Source organism: Mastomys coucha, unplaced genomic scaffold (assembly GCF_008632895.1).
Source record: "Mastomys coucha isolate ucsf_1 unplaced genomic scaffold, UCSF_Mcou_1 pScaffold13, whole genome shotgun sequence".
Taxonomy (NCBI): domain Eukaryota; kingdom Metazoa; phylum Chordata; class Mammalia; order Rodentia; family Muridae; genus Mastomys; species Mastomys coucha.
The window spans coordinates 53,883,393-53,894,206 of record NW_022196895.1 but is presented as its reverse complement, the minus strand read 5'-3'; the positions used below and the strand labels follow the sequence as shown (position 1 = coordinate 53,894,206).

At 44.5% G+C, this 10,814-nt stretch overlaps 1 protein-coding gene across 1 annotated transcript in view; it reads left to right on the top strand.

The window, feature by feature from the left end:
• The window catches only part of Fbn2 (fibrillin 2), a 211,239-nt gene that overhangs the window by 139,601 nt on the left and 60,824 nt on the right, over positions 1-10,814 (top strand). Inside the window, exons 22-27 of the mRNA XM_031365738.1 lie at positions 481-531; positions 980-1,105; positions 4,223-4,450; positions 4,968-5,093; positions 8,505-8,633; positions 9,438-9,563. Coding sequence (XP_031221598.1) covers positions 481-531; positions 980-1,105; positions 4,223-4,450; positions 4,968-5,093; positions 8,505-8,633; positions 9,438-9,563 — 786 coding nt within the window. The remainder of the gene's footprint in view (positions 1-480; positions 532-979; positions 1,106-4,222; positions 4,451-4,967; positions 5,094-8,504; positions 8,634-9,437; positions 9,564-10,814) is intronic.

The window sequence follows — 10,814 nt, the reverse complement described above, 5'->3', positions numbered from 1 at the left end:
CCCCCCCCCCCCGCCCCCCGTGGTTTCGACTGGTTCGATTTTAATTCAGCTGTCAATCTGAGCAGAGATGAATTGTGGGAGAAAACATTTCAAATTTGTTTTGTTTTGTTTGTGTGTGTGTGTGTGTGTGTGTGTGTGTGTGTGTGTGTGGTTTTTTGAGACAGGGTTTCTCTGTGTAGCCCTGGCTGTCCTGGAACTCACTCTCTAGACCAGGCTGGCCTCGAACTCAGAAATCCGCCTGCCTCTGCCTCGAAAGTGCTGGGATTAAAGCATTTCAAACTGTGTCAACACTGATAGCATCATGATACAACAGAAGCGCTTTCTGAATCAAAGACAATAATTGGTCCTAGGTCTTTGCGACCCCACTTTAAATTTAATCCCCTCATACTGTTTCAGATGAGCCCGAGACTCGTGGTTCTTTGTTTTTTGTTCTTTGGTTTTTTTGTAAAGAGGTAAAAGTCTGTCCTGTTGTTCTTGCAGATGCAGCTTGCCCAAGAGGGTTTGCCCGGATCAAAGGTGTGACTTGTGAAGGTGGGTGTGACTCCTGAATGTAACTACTGCTACTCACTTGCAAGTTGCTGGTCACCGTCTCAAGACTCTTGAGACTTCAATTTAAAATCACTCAGTGTAATCAACACGTTGCACTTAGGAAATAGCTTCAAGGTTCACATTTCTCTTCTTTATACAGTTGAGGAAATTTCATAAGGAAGTCCCCCAGCCTTCCAGGCACAGAACAGCTGGCGAGGGAACATGTCTGGGCTGCAATTTTATGGACCAGCAAGACTGCGGTTGTCTGCACAGCTGGTGCCCAGGAAAGCCCGTGGCTGCCTTGTGGAATTTTTTTTTTTTTTGCTTGAACTCAAGTAATAATCCACACCGTGTTGCAGATTGAACACACCACACAGGAAATGAGGCTACACCTGCTTTTTCTATTTGTGACATCTCTACCCTTCTGCTTACTGCGTTTTCCCCCCAACAGACGTTAATGAATGCGAGGTGTTTCCTGGTGTCTGTCCAAATGGACGCTGTGTCAACGGCAAAGGCTCTTTCCACTGTGAATGCCCTGAAGGCCTTACTCTGGATGGTACTGGCCGTGTATGTTTGGGTAAGATGAACGCTTTCCTGTCTATGTGCACGGAGCCAACCATCAGCTCCTTTGTCCTTTGAATGCTAGCCAGTCCAAAACCAGAGTCCGTACTTGAAGAAATGGCTTCAAATGAGATACTGTTTGAGAGGGAAAGCATGCCAAGATATTAAAATATGTTTTATTAAAATAGTTTAAAATATGTTCATGACTTAAAAAAAATCCAATCATTTAATCCTTAGTTTCTGATACTTCAGGCAAGTTGAGTTATTCACAGGAAGTTAATAGAAAAAGAAAACTAGGCATATTTTTAACCTAGACTTCAAAACATTACTATGTACCAGCCCACTGCAATTGGACTCTCCAGATAAAGGGGGAGGGGCAAAGGTATGTCAATCAACCTGCTCCCGTCTCTGCCACCATTAAAGGGCAGGTTTTCTTAAGCTTTTTTTTTTTTTTTCCTAGAGATTTAAAATGCACAGACTCATTATCGACAATGTATGGATGGTGGCTTGGCCTTAGGCTTTATCAGGGCCATAGCTGAAATAATTTGAGTTTCATAATGGAAAAAGAAGCCTTCCTTTGTTTCCTGTTATATGTGAGCAAAGAGTTCTTTTTTTAAAGACAGCTTTTCCCAAGAAGCTCTGGAATAGTGAAGTTGTAGTTTGCAAAACATTTTTTTTATGTCAGCTGTTGTGTTTGGCACTTAAGAAGGCAGACAGAGAAGGAACAGTGGTAATGCCATGTTAGACAGTCTTCAAGTATTTAAATGTATCAATAATATTTTTCCAGGACTAGTTTGGTAGTTAACTCCACAGTGCTACGGCGCTTAATTTACTATAACAGAGACTTCATTTTAAGTTAATTTTGACAGCATATTTAAGTCTGGAGAGAAAGCACTATTGTGGTTCATATGGAATCATTTAGAAAGCACATACTCAACGTGGAAAGTTTTTTTTTTTTTTAATTTGGTAGATTTTCTTCTTTTGGTTGTGTGCAAGTCTGAGTGCTTGCGTGCACCTTGGTACACTTAAGAGTCCCTCACAAGTCAACTCCTGCTCCTCAGGTTGCTCTCCAACTTCTTCTTGAGGCTTGACCTCTCACTGATCCTAGAGCTTTCCACTTTGGCTAGACTGGGTGGGCAATGAATACCCTGCCATCTTTTGTCCCCACCACCCCAGAACTGCGGCCATAGGTGTATACCACCACACATGGCTTAAACAGAGATTGCTGGGACTCTAAGAAACTCATTCTTGTACAGCAAACCCTTTGCCTTACTGACAACCCAAATACTGCATTCTTGAGCCTTATACTTAATGAAAGGTTTGGTTCTTCCTAACTTGCTCTAAGCTGACACCTTGTGAGGAGGTAAGAATGGTTCAGGGGGTAAGCGTGTGGCCGTGTGAAGATGCTAACAGGGTAGTGATAAGTCGCTGTATTAGAGCTTCCTATGAAATAGGGATGTCATCTCGAGTGTTAGCACAAGGTAAGCTGGCATAACTGAGTGACGCGCAATAAGGAGCAGTGGGGATTGCAGCAAGCTCCCAAGTACACATGCCATCGGGTTCCAGGCTTCTATTAATGATCTTTTGCAGGCCAATCAAAGTGTCTACTTAGGTTTTGTTGCCCTGTGTCCCGGCTATTTCAATTCTCGGTGTAAATACTGATATGAATCTTTAAAATAAAGACACAAAATTACTCTTCTCAAATATAAAGACTTCTTACATGCTTGCTTCCCATAACCCATGGTTCCAGTTTATCACAGAAATGACTTCCACGCAGATTGCTTCAGTGGTCCTTGGGCCACCTGTATTTAACTAAAATTTAGTTATTAAATCCTTCACGTCTCAGGAAGATCCCTCCTTCCCTTATGGCAGTGCTGGGTGAAGCCAACTCAGAGATCAGTCCTTGGGAAGTTGTGCTAATGAGACTTTGAGATGTGGCCAAGTGTGTGGCTTTTGCTTCCTATTAATGTAGACAGTCTGCATGTAAGAGTCAAAACGAAACTTTATCATGCTCTCTCTTTAAGAATAATTTTCTTAGTTTGGACTCTTGGACATGTGTGTTATGCAAGGTTGAAGACGGTTGTAGATATCATAGACCTTTGATTGAGAACTTGAAATGCTCCATAGTGACAACTGAAGAGTAAACTTATCTCTTCTTTATAGTGACCTTTCTATCAGGATGGTCTTCCCTCTGGGAAGCAGTTTTCAAGCTTCGTGTCATGCCTCAGAATACTTTTACCAAAATCATTTTATTTAGCTATGAAAACTCTTTTCTGAGCCTGTTATCCATTTTTGTCACTAAACAGTGTGGGGCTGTAGTTCCCCGATCTCTGTTGACACACATGAGGATATTGCCTGTAGGCCATACTGGTTCAACCTGTTTGTAACTGTTCATTGCTGCTCTGAGTCTCTAAGTAACTACCAAACAGTTTGGTACAGCTTGAAGTTAAAAGGAAAATGTTCATTCATTTAAACAAATGATTTGGCCCCTTTGTGGTGAAGAATTCCACATGTCTACATGACTCAGGACAAAACCCAGATCCAAAATTTGTAACAACAGAACAAAAACCAATTGAACTAAAAACATCATGTTTTTAGTAAAGCAAATTCTATAGATTTTACTAAGTTTCAGACAGGGGTCAGCAACCATTACTATTGATCAACCAGGACTAAGTAGACCCTTACAGGACTGCAAATTTACTTTAAGGTGGTAACAAAGAAGAATCCATCATCGAAATTATTGTTCTGATGTGGAAAATGTAAGAGTGATCATTGGCCAGGGCATGGAAGAGTCATGTCATTACGAGAGCTTTTTGGGGTTCCCTGTAAGAGTTAAGTAATCGCCTAAGAGCCTACCTTCACTCTCCCTATATACTGTTACCATGGAGCCCATTCAAGGCGGTGACAAACTGACTCCTCACTTTAGTCTCTCTAGGCCTACCATCAGCCACTGCTTTCTTGAGGATGCTTCACCCAGCATGGAAACTAAGGAAGGAAGTGTCTCTGGAGATGTAACAGTTTTAGCTAAGTACACGTAGCCTGGAGCGCATAATATCTGAGGCACCCAGCAGGTGTAGGATGCTCAGTGAGTGCTCCCACTTATGCTCACACTGCATATGCGCTCTCCCTGCAGATATCCGAATGGAGCACTGCTTCCTGAAGTGGGATGAGGATGAGTGCATCCACCCTGTTCCTGGGAAGTTCCGCATGGATGCCTGCTGCTGTGCGGTGGGGGCGGCTTGGGGCACAGAATGTGAAGAGTGTCCTAAACCTGGCACCAAGGAATATGAAACCCTGTGCCCCCGGGGCCCAGGCTTTGCTAACAGAGGGGACATCCTCACTGGGCGTCCATTTTACAAAGGTAAGCACAGACTAGTCTCTAGCCCACTGTACTCACAGGGCACTCTCTCTCCACTCTCTGAGAATTAGTTGAGTCTTTAAGATGTCACTTGTGGCCAACCTAAGGCCCAAAACTATAAATTGCACGTAAAGGGCTGTATTGATTAAAAAGCTGGGAAACAGAACGATGATCATTCTCTTTCTCTTTCTGTCCCTATACTGTTCTTTTGACCTAGCTGGAGGCGAGGCAGCTCTGCCTACTTCCTCAGCAGCAGCAGCAGAGAGATCTCTGTCCCCACTTATCTGTGTAAGCAGCAGCCAGGTATACAGTACTAAGACTCAGGTGCCGGAGGAGAATCTCTTCCAGGGTGGACACGGCCCTGTGCCATCTCAGTAGTCACTGCAAACCCAGGGAGCTGTCCCGATCCATGGGAGCATGGTTGTTGTCTATTGGCGATTGATTTTTAAGTCGAGGCGAGGCAATGGAGGTACTCGTCCCTGTCAACCATCTCAGCAGTTGGCCTTCGCTCTGCTTACAGATATCAACGAGTGCAAAGCCTTTCCTGGGATGTGCACTTATGGGAAGTGCAGAAACACAATTGGAAGCTTCAAGTGTCGTTGCAATAGTGGCTTCGCCCTGGACATGGAGGAGAGGAACTGTACCGGTAAGACTACTTTTCTCCACAAATGAACCCCTAGCTCTCTTGCTTGAGTAATCTGCCTTCAAAAGTCCATATTCTTGGTGAGAACACAAAACACCCCCCTCTCTGTCTCTCTCTTACTCTGTGTCTCTGTCTCTCTCTGTCTGTCTCTGTCTCTCTGTCTCTGTCTCTGTCCCTGTCTCTGTCTCTGTCTCTCTCTCTCTCTCTCTGTCTCTCTCTCTCTCTCTCTCTCTCTCTCTCTCTCTCTCTCTCTTGGACTTAAAAACCAGGTCTCCAAAAAACTTAGAGATCTACAAAATAGCACAAAGTGCAGTTATTTTGATGTAAAAATATGATCTCCAAAATGTATGAGTACTAAAGTATATAGCCACTAAGAGTCTGTGCCTTTTATATCATATTTGAAGAATATACCAGGAATTGTTTTAGTGGGTGAGAGACATGTTTCCACTTGCTTTTCCTCACCTGCAAACAGCATTCTTAACCACTTTGGATCAAAAAGTGATGAATTTAGAAATGTTTCTGTTTGACGACATGCAGTTTGTTGCAAATGCTCGACCAGTATCGCCAGGGATTTCTGTGCAGAGTTGCCTGCCTCCTTGTATGGAATGTCCAGGTGTAGACTTTTCCCTTTTCTGACCTCTAGCCTGAGCTCTTCTTCATCATGCCCATTAAAATGTCTTTCTTGTCTGCTTCCTGTGCCTGGACTATGCCTGGGTTTTTCACAGGTGTTCACCTCAGCCACTCAGAGTTCTGCTTTGTCTTGCTGCTCTGCCCCTCCAACCTTCATCCCCCTCACCATCAACATCTGTTCTCTGGAATGCCAACATCCACCCTCAGCAGGGCCCTCACAGCTGCTTAGCAAACTCCTACTTTCACTCCCCAGGGCTTCTGAAACATCTCTATGCCTCTAAACTGCTGACCCACCTTCATAGCTCTCCTTTCTTCATGACTGTCCCCAAGGCATCCAGTCCTCATGGAAGTCCCTCTGCCACCCTCTTGCCCCCTCCAGTGTCAGAGAGCTACAGGCTCTCCCTGTTTGAAGTTAACTCCTGTCTCTCCAGTCCTCTCCACTCCTGCTATAGGATATGTTTCCATGGGCTTGATTTTCACCCTATCTTGTCCCTTCTTCCATCTCCCTTGACTTTTGCACACGTTAAAGATAATTCCTCAGCCATTGCTCCCTTGCCTGCCCTTCCCCTCCTCTCTGCCTGCCATCCAGCTTTCTGCCTTCCAGTTCATACCCTCTTCTTAGCCAGCTATTCATTTTGCAGTTTTGACAGTTGCTGAAGCATCTTGACCATGGCCTAAAGATAGGTGACATCTGAGAGCATTCTACTAGCTTTGTACCCCAGAACAGGAGTGCAGGAAGAAGAGAGCCTTTCCTCATAGAAAGATCTTTGTCTACCTACCAGTCTCTGCTACAGGGCAGACAGACCGATGCCTTCCCATCTATTGAATTTCCACAGCCAAATCCTTCATTTTTGCAACCATGGGGGTTTTCAGCCTGCCCCTCAAAAAATGCCATTTCTGGCCCAGGCCATCCTGGACCTGTATAGACGAAGCAGCTGAGGCTCTTCCAGCTCTAACCTTGGCCCTTGTTTGTAATGTGCAATTAGACACGTTTCTTAATCTCAGAAACAAGCACCTTCCACTGCAGGATAGAGATAGTTATTAGTAACACTGCCGCGTTTAAGAACAGAGACCGGATCCCTTGCAATGCTCTTGGCTCCCAGTCTTGTTAGCAGGGGGCATCCTGGGTAATCAGGCCCATCCTGCCTGCGTTGTCAGCCTCTGCAGCCGACCACTCAGCAGCCTCCTGCTTCTGGAAAACCCAGTCGCTCCTCATCTATGCACTTGTCTAGTTATTCCGCCTCTTGAAAGTTAGAATTTCTGTACAACCTTCAGGTTCAGTTTGAAAGCCGTGCCTTTCAGAATGCCAGCTCATAGCAGAGGATGGCTCCTACGTGTATAGCGGTGTGTATATGCCACTGTTCTTTTGCTTGACTCCCTTTGTTCTAGAGATGAGCCCTGCTATAGATAAGAAAACAAAGATAAAGAAAATGGTTGAATTTTTCCAAAACTCCAAAAGATGAAGGACTGGGCTATACTCGGGTACCTGTACAGAGCCCATACTTCTACCATGGGGCGCTCCCACAACTTTACATTCACCCCAAACTGGCCCCTACTTAACACAGGATTTACTTTGTTCCCCTTAGGATGCTGAATAGCAGTCACCAAAAATTGAAGGGCCAATTGTGTCAGTGAGGTTTCTGTTTAAGAGAAAGCACTTGGTATTTGGGGTATGGCTGGTAACTGAGGAAGTAAATAAAAGTTGAAAGTAGAAACTGTGAGTGGTCTCACCAAAGTAAATGCACAAGCTCTCCATTCATAACCTATACTAAAAAGACTTAAATTTCAATTTGTCAAGAGACAATGAGCCTGCTGTGCTGGCATGTGCCTTTAATTCAGCATTTGGCAGGTAGAGGCAGGTGGATCTCTGTGAGTTCCTCATCTATGCAGGATGTCCCAGGCCAGTCTGAGACACAGTAAGACCCCCGCCTTAATAAATCAATAAATATTTTAAAATGAAACAAGACAGTGGCAGACACATTTATTTTATTGTGACTTTTTTAAAAAAAAATATGACTCATATTTTCTTAAACATCTTTTGAGTAGATTCAGTCTCTGTACTGACAATATGTGACAGGTGTGAGGGATTTCTCCAAGCTTTCTGAAAGTGCCCATACGCTATTAATGATTCTAACAGTAATATATAGCAAACATAGCAAAATATGAGCACATAATCTTTATTTTTAGAAAGTTGGATAAGTAAGCCCTTCTCATCCGACTGTGACACAGATCCCATAACGAGTTCAGTCCAGAGAGTATGCTGTGTATGTATACTCTCTGGCTGGAGGAGTATGCCACGTCTGCCTTGGAGATTGGCCGTCTGTGTCCTGCCAGCCAGACCTGCTCAGCATCAGTGTTGCCGGTCTACATGCTTCCGCCTTTGACTGGGGTAGCAGAAGGAACAGTCTCCATGCATTGCTATGGCTTCCTCCCATGTTAGCGCACTGCCTCCTCACATGGACCATGTAAGAGTGGCGTGATCTATTCTCTATTCCTACATCTAAGCTACAAAGAGAAGGCCACATTTCAGAATTCAAAGACACCCAGGCTCCACCTGCCGGTTGACCATGACAGTTTTGACAGTTGGAGAAAGGAATGTGCCTGATGAAGGCCTGGTCCCCTCCACCCTGTCTCTTTAGAATATTTCTTGCTACTCTCAGCCCTGATTTCCCTAAGTCTCAAATGTGCAGTACCCTCACCTAGAAGACCCCATTCAGCACTCCCTTATTTCATTATTCTTCTTTTTCTTTCTTCTTCTTCTTCTTCTTTTTTAATCGGGGACAGACATTGATGAGTGCAGGATCTCCCCTGACCTCTGTGGCAGTGGCATCTGTGTCAACACGCCAGGCAGCTTTGAATGCGAATGCTTTGAGGGCTACGAGAGCGGCTTCATGATGATGAAGAATTGCATGGGTAAGCACGGCCAGACCCTCCTGGCTGGCCCGGAACCTGACAACTATATGCTTATCATCTGCTGTGCCTCTGCTGGCTTCCGGGCTGTGGCAGCGCCCTTGATAGGGCGTGTGCTGAGCACAAAGGCCTACAGAATTCCTTCCCTGGGCTGGAAGCAGCACACAGATTCCCCAGGATACATTTATTTCAAATGGATATCCTTGTGCTGACCGCAAATTTGTGTGCTACCTTGCCAGTTCCATGAAAGCTCTGTCTTATGATATTGAAAAAATGCTTGGGTCATTATTTCATGTGAGTGACTTATGGGACTTAACACATAAGATGTTGCCGCTCTAAGGGGGTCCAGCCTTTTCACATTGCAACAGGGCATTGTCCCCTACAGTGAGCTGGGCTGGACTCTCTTGGCTGTCTTGGGCTGCATGCAGCCAAGGGCTACAGGTTGGACACCCTAACTGTAAACATTCAGGAGTTTTAAGAATTTTTTTGTAGTTGGATTCAAGCTATAAACACTAAGAACAACATATGAACCCAAGTCTATGGTGACATAAGAGAAAAGTTATATCGATCACCTCTTATGAGCCATTATTTTGTACATGAACGTTTTTCAATAGTTTACTATAGTAACAGTAGAAGTTACTTAATTTTTATACTGAAACAAAAAGTAAAGCTTATCCCGCTTCTAACTGGGTGTGTCTTTTCATTTATGGCGCATACCTACCTTCTAATGGCCCTTCTCCCTTACTATATGTGTAAATATGTTTTCCTCAGGGTGCTTTAATGAATCTCACGTTTTTTACCTTTCAGACATTGACGAGTGTGAACGTAGCCCTCTCCTTTGTAGGGGCGGCACTTGTGTGAACACTGAGGGAAGCTTTCAGTGTGACTGCCCACTGGGACACGAGCTATCGCCGTCCCGTGAGGACTGTGTGGGTGAGTTTTTCCCTGTCGTATAAATAAAAAAAATCCAGGGAGCACAGTGGGTGAAAAACCAGGAGTCACCTCTAGCAAAAGCATCGTCCTGTGGCTCACAACAACCTGGAAACCTGAATTCTCGCTGTCTGGTTTCTAGAATGTTGGGCACCGGGCTGCTTTCCACGGGAAGGCCTCTGTGCAAGGCAATAGGTTCCGTTGTCCAGGCAGGATTGTGAGTAAGCGGTCCACCTCCTGGATAGTTGTTGTCCTATCTGTACACCTGTTCGTTCCCTGTTCCCCCCCCACCCCCGCTCTATCAGAGTACAGGTAGAGCCAGTCCTACAGGGCCCACGCGTGACCATGAGAGCTCCCTTGGTGCTTTGTGACTCGTCAAGGTCTCCCACTAGAACCAAGTCCAGGAGGTGACCAGAGTGTGCTTGGGTGTTCCCTCATGCTCCTTGTAAAGCCACACAGTGTTCATCAAGTCCTAGGACACTTGCTGTCCAGAGCTGATGTAGCCAGGGGGCAATCGTCTTCAGGAGAACTCTTCCTCAGAACTATTTGAGCCCAGCTCTTCAGTGCACATAATGTTTATTTACAAGCCAGATAGATTTCTGCACTGGTACGTGAAATGTACCTTAAGTAAGACACTAAGCAGACATTTTCAGAAGGATGAATTTAAAGTCTTAAATATTTTTTTTTTAAATTTCGGTAACAGTGCAAAGACTATTTTACACTGGTGACTGAAGAGTCCATAGCTGGACATGCTGCCGTATAGTGAGGCAGAATACCATGCCTGAGTCTAGTTTGTTGGTGCTTAGAGTTCATCAACCTTACAGCTGAAAAACTTTATCCTTTCAAAAGGGCAATATATATTATAAAATAAATGCTTTGTGATGCATATAGTACATGTAATAAATACAAGCATAAATTTACATAGCGTAATCTTAGGTAAGTGTGTGAGTCTGAAATAATTGCTTCTTTTTTTATTAGATATTTTCTTTATTTACATGTCATATGATTTCTCCTTTCCCAGTTTCCCCTCCAAAACAAAACAAACAAAAACAAGAACAAACCCCTGTTGCCTCCCGCCTCCCCATGCTTGCTACCCCAACCTCTTCCACTTATTGGCCCTGGCATTCCCCTACACTGGGGCACAGAACCTTCACAGGGCCAAGGGCCTCTCCTCGCATTGATGACCAACTTTGCAATCCTCTACTATATACATGCTGCCAGAGCAATCAGTCCCACCATGTATACTCCTTGGTT